This window comes from Microcaecilia unicolor, chromosome 8 (genome assembly GCF_901765095.1).
Source record: "Microcaecilia unicolor chromosome 8, aMicUni1.1, whole genome shotgun sequence".
In the NCBI taxonomy this organism is placed as follows: domain Eukaryota; kingdom Metazoa; phylum Chordata; class Amphibia; order Gymnophiona; family Siphonopidae; genus Microcaecilia; species Microcaecilia unicolor.
In genome coordinates this window covers 12,507,841-12,522,542 of record NC_044038.1, presented here as the reverse complement: position 1 = coordinate 12,522,542, position 14,702 = coordinate 12,507,841, and the positions used below count along the sequence as shown (strand labels likewise).

Genomic DNA, 14,702 nt, shown 5'->3' with positions numbered 1-14,702 from the left:
CCAACAGGGGTCAGTTGCGACTAGGAGGAAGAAATTGATGTGGAGAAGCATTTTTTTAAAAAAAAATGTTTCAAAATTTTTTTACAACAAAAATGTTAATTCTTAAAATAGTGATACATCACACAAAAAAATGTAGAGAGGAAAAAAGATAAGGAAGAACTAGTTACACTTTACTAGAAATAATCCAAATAATAGATCCACGATACAAATTATAGAGTAACTAAAATCATAGAGAAAAAAAAAAGATAGAAAGAGTTATTCAAAGTTGTTAAATCGCGACAGGATTGTGAAAACTTACAAGAGGACCTTACGAGACTGGGAGTCTGGGCGGCTAAATGGCAGATGATGTTTAATGTGAGCAAGTACAAGGTGATGCATGTGGGAAAAAAGAACCCGAATTATAGCTACGTCATGCAAGGTTCCACGTTAGGAGTTACGGACCAAGAAAGGGATCTGGGTGTCGTCGTCGATAATACGCTGAAACCTTCTGCTCAGTGTGCTGCTGCGGCTCGGAAAGTGAATAGAATGTTGGGTATTATTAGGAAAGGTATGGGAAACAGGTGTGAGGATGTTATAATGCCGTTGTATCGCTCCATGGTGCGACCGCACCTTGAGTATTGTGTTCAATTCTGGTCGCCGCATCTCAAGAAAGATATAGTGGAACTGGAAAAGGTGCAGCGAAGGGCGACTAAAATGATAGCGGGGATGGGACGACTTCCCTATGAAGAAAGACTAAGGAGGCTAGGGCTATACAGCTTGGAGAAGAGACGGCTGAGGGGAGACATGATAGAGGTATATAAAATAATGAGTGGAGTGGAACAGGTGGATGTGAAGCGTCTGTTCATGCTTTCCAAAAATACTAGGACTAGGGGGCATGCGATGAAACTACAGTGTAGTAAATTTAAAACAAATTGGAGAAAAGTTTTCTTCACCCAACGTGTAATTAAACTCTGGAATTCGTTGCCGGAGAAAGTGGTGAAGGCGGTTAGCTTAGCAGAGTTTAAAAAGGGGTTGGACGGTTTCCTAAAGGACAAGTCCATAAACCGCTACTAAACGGACTTGGAAAAATCCAAAATTCCAGGAATAACATGTATAGAATGTTTGTACGTTTGGGAAGCTTGCCAGGTGCCCTTGGCCTGGATTGGCCGCTGTCGTGGACAGGATGCTGGGCTCGATGGACCCTTGGTCTTTTCCCAGTATGGCATTACTTATGTACTTACGTAAGAGGGAAAATGAGCACCTTCATCAATGTTTTATAGTCCTGAAATTAGGTTTAGGTAACACTGGCAACTACAACAGATGCCCATTTACACTCTAGAAAGAACTGAAGTTGAGATCTTAAAAAATTAGTTTGACTTTACAAATGAATAATACATTTACAGTGAAACCTTTACTGAAATTTATTTTTACTTTGGATTTTGCTCACACCTTTTTTAGTAGTAGCTCAAGGTGAATTACGTTCAGGTTGGTTCACAATCTAATTTTGTACACGAGGCAAATGGAGGGTTAAATGACTTGCCCAAGATCACAAGGAGCAGAAGTGGGATTTGAACCAGGGCTCCTGGGATGTCAAGCTTGGTGCTCTAACCACTAGGCTACTTCTCCACTCTGTGCCTATGTGTAAACACTTGTCTCTATGAAAGAATATTTTTTTCTCCTGGCCTGAGTCCAACAAGACATCTGAAAATATAAACATTTTACCAACAAGAAAATTTACATTCAGTTTTCCTAAAGAAAAGTCTCATTAATGCTTCTTTATCTTGAAGGAAAGCGAAGGAAATAATTAATGTATACCTAGAGATAACTTCTTCCATTCAACTTTCTAGATCTCCATCAAGTTCAGGCTATCAGTTGAAACATCTTCAAGCAAACCAGGAGCTTCAGAGACTGGGTAAGATTTAGGTACAGGAATATAATACATCTTTTGGAGAGGTGGCAGACTCTTACCTGAATAATTGAAGGACTCCTTCAAAAAACTATATATGATCTTCTAGATGTCTTCGAAAAGGAGGGAAGGCAGTAGATTAGTCCAAGAAAGGGCAAAGGCATTGAGCACTATCTACCACGATGCAAATCCTAATGGAGCAGAAGAGTTAGTACTTTTGTGTTGTGCTGCTTAGTAAAACGGCTAAGGCCATCCCACTGACTGAACACGGCCCTAGCAATTGTAAGATCAAGGATTCATTTGTGAAGCTGTAGCCCAGACTTGAGTTTGGCTGCTAATTGGTTGGTCATCTAGCAGGCACATGGGTAGTTTACTCAAAGCAGTGTAAACCAAAGACATATGCTGCAGGTGTGCTTCCCATCCAAAAGTGGAAGCCTCTGGAGTGTAAATAAGGCTGTGTTGTAGCTTCGAGAATGATCAGCCGACTTGCAGGTTTTCACGCTTTTGCCAACATTTGAGGGCGGAATGAATATATGACATGATGGCAATTTTGAAAGAGGTTGATTGTGCTGGTTGCACTGGGACTGTCAAACATTGGTGTGCCTTTTTGTTATGACTTATTTGATTTTAACTTGTGAACTGCTCTCTCTCTCTCTTCAAGAAGAGTGGTATATCAAGCCAATAAACCATTACTACAGCCTCATGTACAGCCTGGTGAGTGGTACTACATGGACTCCTGCCATCAAGTACCCTATGATTTTAAGTGGTAGCATTGCCTATCGATAAGAGATGCTGTGACAGCAACTGATGGACCATAATCCGTTCATTGGGAGGTATGCTTTCCTTCTCCTCATAACAAGTTTGGCTCCTGTGAAAAGGATAATCTGTATGGAGATGTCTTCATTGATGAGAAAACCTAGATAACTTAGCAACTGGTTGCTACTACGGAGGACCACTTGAGCATCCTGTGGCATTTGGACCAACATAAGCCAGTAATCTAAGTATGGGAACATGAAGAGACCCTGGTTTTAGATAGGAGCTGCTGCACTTGCCAGGTAATTCATAAACACTCTGGATGCTAAGGATAAGCCGAAGGGTAGTACCGATAATGTTGGTTGAGAAAGATGAAATGCAGACAATGTGGACTGGGATTTGGGTGTAGGTATTTTTGATATCCAACAACTCTTGACATTTGAGGGGTGAAATGGTCATCGGGAAATTCATCTTGCATTTCTATTTTATAAAGAAGTTCCCCAAGATCTAATATGGGGCACAAGCCTCCTGCAATCTTAGGGATGGGGACATATTTGGAATAAAGCTTCCTGCCTTACTACTCAGAGTGGGGCTGCCTCTATTGCTTTCGTCTGCAGGAGCAACTGAACTTCTGTAACAAGAACATTTAAAATGCTGAGCCAATGTTCAGTCTGCAGAAGCATTGCCTTGTGGTGGCACAAGAAAGATGATTTTGTAGCCTGTGTGGAGAATTAACACCTATTTGTCTGAAATGTTGTAAAACAGGTTTCCCACCCAACCTCCTTCAGAAAGGTAATCAAAAACACAGAGCATTTTTAAAAGGTAGAGGAGGACTTAGTGGCAGAGGGGTTGTTGATTTTTTTTTTTTCCCTCTCATGTTTTTGGCAGGTTTCACATTGCAGTGAAGAGTGTGGTAGCCGTGTTAGTCCACTCTTAAGGTTATCAATAGAAATCAAACAAAATAAAACATGGAAAAGAAAATAAGATGATAAGTTATGTCCAATAAAAAAAGGTATCATCTTATTTTCTTTTCCATGTTTTATTTTGTTTGATTTCTATTGATAACCTTAAGAGTGGACTAACACGGCTACCACACTCCTCTCCTTAATTATATAAACACGTGTGCATGTTTGTACTGCTAAAACTGTGTGTTCTATATGGGTTTTTTTTTTTTTTTGTATTATTATATGCTTCAATACTGTGAGGTGACCTAATTTACCATGGCCAGGGCTTCTGTGATTCTCCAAAAAACCGCCTACAACTGATTATCGCTGCAATGTTATCAATAGAAATCAAACAAAGTAAAACATGGAAAAGAAAATAAGATGATACCTTTTTTATTGGACATAACTTAATACATTTCTTGATTAGCTTTCGAAGGTCGCCCTTCTTCCTCAGATCGGAAATAAGCAAATGTGCTAGCTGACAGTGTATATAAGTGAAAACATTCAAGCATTACTATGACAGTAAAATAGATACCATTGGAGATTCTACAATGAATGTTGCTACTATTGGAGATTCTACATGGAATGTTGCTATTCCACTAGCAACATTCCATGTAGAAGGCTGCGCAGGCTTCTGTTTCTGTGAGTCTAATGTCCTGCAGAAGCCTGCGCGGCCACATTGGTGATCTGCAAGGGCCAACTTCTACATGGAATGTTGCTAGTGGAATAGCAACATTCCATGTAGAATCTATAGAAATCAAACAAAATAAAACATGGAAAAGAAAATAAGATGATACCTTTTTTTATTGGACATAACTTAATACATTTCTTGATTAGCTTTCGAAGGTTGCCCTATAATTAAGGAAAAATCCAGTAACCAAATTAATTTTTTGTTCAGTATTTTAAAAAAGTAACTTCTTTTTTCCCCCCCAAAAGAACAGAGGCCCCTTTTGTATGTAAAGCCCACTAACCCTAGGCCTTGTCTGTAGGGCTGGAATCACCTACAGGAGATGTACAGCTAGACACACTGTGCGCTACAGCTACCATCTATAGAAAGAATGAAAGTTCTTGCATGTGGGATGAAGGTTGGTCAGGGGGCTGGATTGGATAACTTGTATGGTGAAAAAACAATGATCTTTGATTTTAGCCTGTGTTTTTACCTCGTGTCCAAAAAAAAGTCCCCTAAGCAAGGTGCATCCGCCAGGCAATCAGGCAAACCTTTACAGAGACCAGAAGCACAAAGCTACGCCATTCTTCAAATGCCAAATCACAACAGCTACTGCGCCTTGTTGATGTAAGTCATTAGTGAACGAGGTGGAAGGCCACACTCTTATGGTATGAAGCAGTTTTAAGTAGCTGCATGAAGGACCTCCACTGGTGAGCTGGTCCTTTGTTTCAATGGGTGATCGTAGTGCACCTAAACAGCTTCAGTGAGAGTATATACGCATAGTTCAGAACCAGAACAGTCCAATTAGAACCCTTTCACGGGATCTACTTTGCAACACTTCAACTGGACAAAAAGGAGTCACTCTACAGCTCCAGCATCAACCGGCCAAATGAGAGAAGCTCAAACAGGAAATCAAATGCGACCCAGGAGGAGTTTACACATGTGTTGAAACTATCTTCCTGCATAATTAGTTTTAATAAACTTCTGCATTATAACAACTGGGTTATAAACCAAAACACACAGAAAAGACATTTACATTTTAACTTTTATTATTTTCTTTTAATCATAAACATACATACAATGACGCTACTGGATATCTTTATGCTGCTGAAGTGTTGGGGTATTCATTCCTTTTGTCGGTAACATATGGTGCTGTGTTTAATAGCACCACTCTGCCAGCTGAGGGCTGTTATCAGGGAACTTTCTCCCTCTAGTGTAAATGTTTCAGAATATAAATTGTAATTAACACTGGTGCCAAAATAGCACTTAAAGAAAATAAGCACATTATTAACATCTGGTAAGAGGCAGTCAGGAGCAGAGAAGCAGCTGAAAAAAAAATTCACACTTCTCCTTCCTCTGAAAAGAGGATTTGCAGCAGGAACTGTACCAAACCTTACTTTCTGTAAAAACCATTTTCCGATTTCCCATTCCTTCCTCTGTAGTGGGTCATTTTCCCACATGCCTCTTCCCCAACCCCTCCCTTCTGAACAGCACAGAGGACATTTTGCTTTTTCAAACATTTTTAACTTTCTCCTTTTACTTGTAGCTCAATCAGAATAAGCGCTGGATCTACAGTCATGAGTCTTCATTTAAAAAAAAACAAAAACAAAGGATTTTCCCTCTCATTTCAGCCCAATCTTCACACTGACAGTCCTTGACTAGCCATCTAGCAAAGTGTAACTAGGAGTCCTAAATCTGACCACCAGGTGTCACCACTGCCTAATGACTAGGACTCCCAAACTCAGCACTGGAAGCTGAAGCCCTGATCCAGGTTCCTCTGTACAGCGGGGCACAGAATGGCCACCAAATCAGCAGGCCAGCCCCAGAAAAAGTCATTTAAAACAAATACCTACAAGAAAATGTGCTGTAAAAAAAAAACTGTACCTCGCTGCAAAGGAAATAAAGTTCTTTCAAGACATCATCTGACAAAAGGACTAAATACAGGATTAAGGACCGAGAAGGGCTTTCCTTTCATGTCTTCCACAGGGGACCATTATTCTACTTTTTTCTCCCATCCCATGACAGAATGAAAAGCAGGTGCCCCTGACACCACATCTGTTTCCGTTTTTCTTTCTTCTGGCTTTACTGGTGGGGTCTATGGGCTGCTAATACCACTAGAATTGAAATAGATCTTCTAATACAGCAAACAAGCAGCTGCTTTTAAAAAAAAAAAAAAAAAAAAAAACCACAGTTCTCCAGCACATTGATCAAGGACCCGGAATTAAAATAAAGAATTGAAGCTAAACAAATTAATGTTTCCAAGAGACCTGCCTCACAATCTATTACAAGGCTGAAAATATAATTGAGCACTTGACAGTACTGGACATGCTGAAAGGATCCTTCGGTGGATTTTCACTTTATATTCTGCATTTGTAACACACGTTTGGCCAGATGGTCTTGTTCTTCCATCTCAGAATTTTACTATGACAAAACACATTTAAAGTGACTTGGGGTTTTTTTGTTGTTGTTGTTGCTGCTGCTTAGCTGGAATATCAAAGATACAAATTTGTAAGGTCAAAGCATCTAAACAGAACTAAAGACAGAGGACATGGGAATAGGGAATGCAAAAGGAGTAATCTGCCAAGAAAAAAAAAAAAACTCTACAAAAGGTGGGATAACACTAGAAACTCTCTCGCTTCTTGGTACTTTCTATCTCAAGGAATTTAAATGAATAGGAATTGTCTAAATAATCCCACTGTAAGCGGTCTTCTAGCACAGCTCCCTCTGACAGCATGCTCCATCCTACCCCTATCTTACAGTCGCACGGCTGCACAGCTGGCCAAGAGTCAACACAAGAAATATCCGAAGATCAGAAAAGGCGCCGGCACGTTTGTCATAGTTGGCAGGATAAGGAAATAAGAAAGACGCAAAACTTAAGCACACCCACTACTTAAGTACATAAGCTTGGTTTTGGCCGCTGAAAAATGAAAACATGGTCTTAATGTGCATACACTCAACCTAACATGGGGTGAAATTTATCCATCTCAGTCTGAACTACTGTTTAGCCCTCAGAATCTAGGCCTCGGGAGTTTCCTTTCCTTTGACATTCTTTAAAAGGTAGGCGTCCTCAAAGCAAATAACAGAGGCAAACAAAAATTAGTTTACCCACTCCCCCCCCCCCCCCCACCCAAAAAAAAAGAATCAATGCTTTCAAAATCTGAATGTGACAACATTTAGCACAAAACTATCAGGCACAGAGGTTAAAATCATGACTTGCCACAAACGACAGTCAAAGTTTAATTTCTAATTTTTGCAAAGCGTCAGCACATGCAGGGTGCGCATTTTAAGAGATTACAGAATGTTGCTGTAGCTGCTTTATCGAGAAGTACTTTAGAGCTCACCGGGCTCATCTGAACTGCGCTCTGCTTCCCACTTCAAGGCTTTCTGCTGATTCTTCATTATCAGGATCCCCATTAAGCAGCAATGAGGCTGCACTCGGGACACACGGAGCTCACCATATACAGACACAGAAGCCCGGAAGAAAGCAAATGCATGTGGGTTTATTACTTTAGCATTAATCACACTGATTACCAGGTGACAAAATTCAGAGACTTCCAAAGCCTTCAGAATTTTATTTTTGTATAGTATGTTCAATTCAATGTAAACCCATGTTTTACCATTAAAATAAAAACTCCCCAACTTTCCTTTGATGAAAAAAAATGGAGAGATGTGTTCTCTAAAGCTCTCTTTCCCCTTCTCTTACATCTCAACACTCGCTCTGTGGTTGAAATGACCTGGGGCAATTGTGAACCATCCACTCAGTAATCCACCGTAAAAAGGTGATGTGGACTAACAGCTATTTTATTCCAACTGTTCCAGTGTCCGCTACGGCTCAAATCACCACCAAAGGTTCGGAGGTTCCTCTGCTACACGGCTCTTAAATAAGGTTATTTCGTCCAGGTGCATTATGGGAACATCTCTGATCACATCAGTCAAGCCCTCGTGCAGCAGGGGGAAAATGACGACGTTCAGTGCAGGGCGATGTGCCTGGAAACTTAAACAGATGCATAAAGGCGTCAAATAGATAAACACGATCCAGCTTCAAAAAATATAAGACTTCTTTAAAAAAAAATAATAATAATAAGTCATTTTTGCCAGACTAACTCACTGAGATTTGGCAGGAGAACCACATTAAGTAATCCAAATTAACACATGCAGCTTAAAGTCACCATCACTGCACATTATACAAAGTCTAGTGGCAATAGATAAACCAATAAAGGACTGAAGCTAGGAGAAAAACGAGGCACCAAACCTATGTACACTCAACCCTCCCCCCCCCCCCCCCCCCAAAAAAAAAAATCACGTGTGAAAAAGGATATTCAGTAACAGGCTAATCAACAAGCAGAAGACTATGCATAAAGAAGATAAGCGTTGCCATACTGGGTCTGAACAATGGTCCATCAACCCAGCATCCCGTTTCTAGTTACAAGTACTTGGCAAGATCCCAAAACAGTACAATACATTTTATGCTGCTTATCCTAGAAATAAGCAGTGAATTTTCCCCAAGGCCAGCTTAATAAAGGCTTATGGACTTTTTTTTAGGAAGTTAGCTAAACCTTTTTTAAACCCTGCTAAGCTAACTGATTTTATCACATTCTCTGGCAACAAATTCCGTGCCTATGCTAACTATCCTCCTGCCCACTTCCGTTTTTGCATTTGGAAACAGTGAGAGCACTACATGACAACTTCACAGTAACTCCATCTGATATGGTGGAGTGGGAAAAATTACACAGTGAGTACAAGGCACAAGGAAAGCTGAGCCGATCAGACTATTTCTGAATGTTTTAGGCTGTTTATTCAGCTCAGTTATGGAAACGGAACACAATTCCCTCCCTCCCCCCCCCAGCTGCTACATGTGTTTGAGTCCCACCCTTCTCTCTCCCAGATCTGCATGCCATTTTAGTAAAATATTAATCAAAAGTTTTAATGTTATGACAGCAACTCATTAAAAACAAATCTTCATGGATTATGTGTTCACATTTTTACTTCAACTACACCCTAAAGAGTAATTCTTTTCTTCATATATCTATACAGGCAAACAAACATTCCAGTGCAAATAATTTTTCCCCAGGCAAAGGTGGGAAGAGGTGAAAGGGGATGATGAATGAGCTGTGGAGGTACTGCAATTCCATTCCTGAATGTGATGGCCTAATTTTTCACCTGGATCTCTTTTAAATTAGATCTACTCACAAAGTTTAGGTTATGAGACACTAAAGAAGGAGGAGGGGGGGGGGGGGGAAGAGAAAGAGAAAGAGAGAGAGAGAGAGAGAGAGAGAGAGACTCAAACTCAAAGATATGGCCTGATTACTGCCCATCCTATACACTGGTGAAAGTTTACATATACGTTACAATGTGCCTACTTTTTCCACAGTTGTTTTAAGAGGCAGTCCTGGACCCAGGTTCGGTCACAAGAGAAGAGAATCCTCACAAAAAGCAGGCACAAATGTGTGACAAAGAAAACATACGTGTGCACTTTCTTTTATTGCAACAAACTCCATAAGCTTTGCACAAATGTGGGCTGTTGGTTATCTGTTCCTATTTATATAATTTGGTAGCCAAAAGAAAATGCTACTTACTACTTAACATTTCTAAAGTGCTACTAGGGTTACGCAGTGCTGTACAATTTACATAGAGGGACAGTCCCTGCTCAAAGAGCTTACAATCTAGAAGACAAGTGAACGGTCAGTCCGATAGGGGCAGTCAAATTGGAGCAGTCTGGATTTACTGAAAGCAATAGATCTCACCTATTTTAAATACTTTTCTGTGAGCACAGAAAAAGGCAAAAAAAAAAAAAGTTCCTAAAATTGAAAGCAATGACTTACAGTAGCCCAGTCTTCTCCCATACATATTGAAACACTGTCCAGTTAAAGGCCTCCCGGGTACCTTTCAAAAGAGCCATCTTCTAAATAAACAGCACAGCTCTCAATCACTTAAGTACATAAATACATAAGTATTGACATAAGCCCAGTATCCTGTTTCCAACTGTGGCCAACCCAGGTCACAAATACCTGGCAAGATCCCAGAAAAGCTCAATACATTTTATTTTTTTATTTTTCCTACATTTGTACCCCGCGCTTTCCCACTCATAGCAGGTTCAATGCGGCTTACATAGTATATACAGGTACTTATTTGTACCTGGGGCAATGGAGGGTTAAGTGACTTGCCCAGAGTCACAAGGAGCTGCCTGTGCCTGAAGTGGGAATCGAACCCAGTTCCCGAGGACCAAAGTCCACCACTCTAACCACTAGGCCACTCCAGAAATAAATTTTCCCAAGTCAATTTAATAATGGTCTGTGGACTTTTCCTTTAGGAAGCCGCCCAGACCCTTTTTAAACCCCGCTAAGCTAACCGCCTTTACCACATTCTCTGGCAACGAATTCCAGAGCTGTGCTGCAGGCAGAAATGTGCAAGTCCTGGGGAAACCAAAAATCTAAGGAATGGCTGTTGCAGAGTCCATTTAAAGTAGAATTTGCAAGGAAAAACACACTTAACATTAAAAGTTCATGCAGTACTGAGCACAGGATATGATAAGTAACATTTTCTATACATAAAAATATATTGCCCAATGCAACTGTTACAGTACCGATGATCTGTTATATAGATGTGGTAAATGCATTTTGGAAAATAGCCTTGGTTCTTTGGGATCCCGAGGGGCTGTAAGGAGGAAAATGCAGAGTTCTTTGCATCTTGAGACCATTTCAGAAAACGAACATCCTTATCTGTATCACAGACCTGCTGTAAGATTTCACTCGGAGTCTGACAGGCCGATGCTCAGAACTGCCGTGGAATGAACAGCACAGAAACCTAGCTCGCCAACGCTCAAAGGAAATGATATTCAAACTATATGCATGCTGTAAAAGCAAGGGGAGGGCGGGGGAGATGTGCTTGGCGCATGTGCAGAAGTGTTTCATGGTAAGCTGAAGCATACATTGGCATCTATTTTCTGCACCTTAAAAAAAAATTGAAATGCTTATGTTTAATTTAACTAGGAAACAGGCACCAAATGTGTACTTTCACTTTTGGGTTTGCTCTGACTTGCACTTTAAACAAGAGAATCATGAGAAACCCTCTTTTTCAAACACCCTAACATGTGCTCCAAGCTGGTGTTATTTTTTCAGCGGTAAGGCGGCTTTGTTTCGTGCGCTGTTCTCTAAGCATTGGGAGGGAAATGGCCTCATTAACATCCATTTGACTGTATTAGCATGCTATTTGCGTTAGTACAGTCAAATGGACGCACTCGGAGTACTCGTTGTCTCCCATGCTAGAGCCTATAAGCATTCTGCGCTCACTAACGCGGGGCGCTAATGACCTCTAGCGCCTGCATGTCTTTCCGAGCATCAGGGCATGAGAGACAGTTAACAGAAGGATAAAGTTCAACCTGCTCAGTGGTGGTGATGAAGATTGCTATTGGTGTCCAAATAAACACAGACTCTGATTAATGCATTTCAACTTATATAAAGGGGCTTTTATTGTACACAGTATATGTCACGACATTTTGCATGGTGAAGAAATAAGCAACAGAACTTTAAACTGCTTATAAATCCTTTTTTTTTTTTGAGGTTTTCATCTCTTAGTAATATCTTGACATGAATGACTTTTGAAGAAACAAGGTTAGAAACCCAATGAGTTGGGAAGAGGCAAGTTGTAAGTCCTTTTTGATGCTGCTTTTAACTTCTAACCCTTATTCACTTGTTCAGAACCCTTATTTTATCATCCTCACTTTAATATTCCCTTCTCTCTCGTTTTTCCTGTTTGTCTGTCCTAATTAGATTGTAAGCTCTGTCGAGCAGGGACTGTCTCTTCATATTCAAGTGTACAGCGCTGCGTACGTGTAGTAGCGCTATAGAAATGATAAGTAGTAGTAGTAGTCTTTGGGATTCCGGAATCTTTGCTACTCTTTGGGTTCCGGAATCTTGTTACTCTTTGTCCTTATCCCTTGTTTGTCCTGTTTGTTCTAATTAGATTGTAAGCTCTGTCGAGCAGGGACTGTCTCTTCATGTTCAAGTGTACAGCGCTGCGTACGTCTAGTAGCGCTATAGAAATGATTAGTAGTAGTAGCAGTCTTTGGGATTCCGGAACCTTGCTACTCTTTGCCCTTATCCCTTTATCCCTTGTTTGTCCTAATTAGATTGTAAGCTCTGTCGAGCAGGGACTGTCTCTTCATGTTCAAGTGTACAGCGCTGCATACGTCTAGTAGCGCTATAGAAATGATAAGTAGTAGTAGCAGTCTTTGGGATTCCGGAATCTTGCTATTCTTTGGGTTCCGGAATCTTGTTACTCTTTGTCCTTATCCCTTGTTTGTCCTGTTTGTCCTAATTAGATTGTAAGCTCTGTCTAGCAGGGACTGTCCCTTCATGTTCAAGTGTACAGCGCTGCGTACATCTAGCAGCATTTTAGAAATTATAAGTAGTAGTAATTCGCTCAAATAGCGATGTGTACATCTAGTAGCACTGTAGTGGTAGAAATATAAAAAGGATAAAAGATTCTGAAGACCTAATCTAATTTGCATGGAGTCAAATGGATGAAAATCTCATACTTGATGCCCCGGGGGGGGGGGGGGGGGGGGGGGTCTGCACATGGGAGCAGAAGAACTACATCCAGAGAAAGATACACAGAAAGAAAAGCTCCTAATAAAATATGTCATCCATTTAAAGTTGAAGGTCAGGTTAACAATATGAGAGAACTCAAAAAGACTATACCCAGATTACAGTGGTTTTTGAAGAACATACAGATAAATGACAACTTGTCTGTGGAATCAATAGATATAACATATACAGTGATATGAACATTTGTTTCCCCCTCTTGGTTTCCCCTGTTGTTGCGTGTGTGCTACACTGAATGGTTTCTGATCTTTAAACAAAGTGTAATATTAGACAAATGGAACCTGAGTAAATACAATTTTTAAATACATCATTTAAGAAACAAAAAGTTATCCAACATCCATATCACTCGTGTGAAAACGTAACTACCCCCATAGTTATGCAACTAATTGACAAAATTGATAAATAGATTCAGCTACAACATAAGAATAGCAATACTGGGTCAGACTAAAGGTCCACCCAGCCTAGTATCTTATTTCCAACAGTGGCCAATCCAGATCAAAAGTACCTGGTAGAAACCCAATTAGTAGCAACATTCCATGCTACCAATCCCAGGGCAAAGCAGTGGCTTCCACCATGTCCATCTCAATAACAGACTGTGGACTTTTCCTCCAGGAACTCATCCAAACCTTTTTTAAACTCAAATACGCTAACCACTGTTATCACATCCTCTGGCAGCTAGTTCTAGCTTGATTGCAGTTTATGATTATGTATATTAAGGCATTTAATATATTTATTGTATCCCACATTTTCCCACCTTTTTTCCAGGCTCAATGTGGCTTACAATGTATCGTTCTTGGTGGATAATAGAACAGAAAACAATTAGTGTTACATAAAGATCATGCATGACATAATAGAAAGTTAAACAATCTTAAAATGTATCAGTTCTTGGTGGATAATAGATCGGAAAACAGACAGTGTTACGAAAAGGTTGTGCATAACATAATAAGAAATAAGATCAGATATATGAAAAAACAGTTCCGATTATGGGTAATGTGGAGATGAGTTACATTTACCCTTGTTGGTCTTTGTGGTATGACTTATTGAAGAGGTGGGTCTTCAGAGATTTGTAAAAATTAGTTAGTTCATAAATAGTTTTTAAGTTGCGCGGCAGTGCGTTCCATAACTGTGTACTCGGGTAAGAAAAGTTTGACGCATGCATTAGTTTATATTTTAGGCCTTTGCAACTGGGGAAGTGAAGATTAAGGAACGTGCGGGACTCAAAGCGGTGTACAATACTAATGGAAAAAAGAACAATAGAAAGGAAGTACATAATAGGACAGGGGAAAGAGGAGAATAAAAAATAGACGATAGAGAAAAAGTTGCCGACTGCTCAGGCATGTCTTAGTCCAGGATGCACCTGCAAGAGCTCAAAAAGAAAGAAAACTACTACTACTAATCATTTCTATAGCGCTACTAGACGTACGCAGCGCTGTACACTTGAACATGAAGAGACAGTCCCTGCTCGACAGAGCTTACAATCCAATTAGGACAGACAAACAGGACAAATAAGAGATAAGGGCAAAGAGTAGCAAGGTTCCGGAATCCCAAAGAGTAGCAAGGTTCCGGAATCCCAAAGAGTAGCAACATTCCGGAATCCCAAAGACTACTACTACTACTTATCATTTCTATAGCGCTACTAAACGTACGCAGCACTACACTGGAACATGAAGAGACAGTCCCTGCTCAACAGAGCTTACAATCTAATTAGGACAGACAAACAGGACAAACAAGAGATAAGAGAATATTAAAGTGAGGATGATAAAATAAGGGTTCTGAACAAGTGAATAAGTGTTAGGAGTTAAAAGTAGCATCAAAAAGGTGGGCTTTTAGCTTAGATTTGAAGATGCCCA

The 14,702-nt window shown here is 40.2% G+C and overlaps 1 protein-coding gene across 3 annotated transcripts in view; it reads right to left on the bottom strand.

Moving 5' to 3' along the window:
• Nucleotides 1-4,426: 4,426 nt before the first annotated feature.
• Nucleotides 4,427-14,702, bottom strand: part of FBXL18 (F-box and leucine rich repeat protein 18) — a 52,687-nt gene continuing 42,411 nt past the window's right edge. For all 3 annotated transcript variants that reach the window (XM_030212009.1, XM_030212011.1, XM_030212010.1), the window contains exon 6: nucleotides 4,427-8,243. In XM_030212009.1, coding sequence (XP_030067869.1) covers nucleotides 8,087-8,243 — 157 coding nt within the window. In that variant the 3' untranslated portion in view covers nucleotides 4,427-8,086. The remainder of the gene's footprint in view (nucleotides 8,244-14,702) is intronic.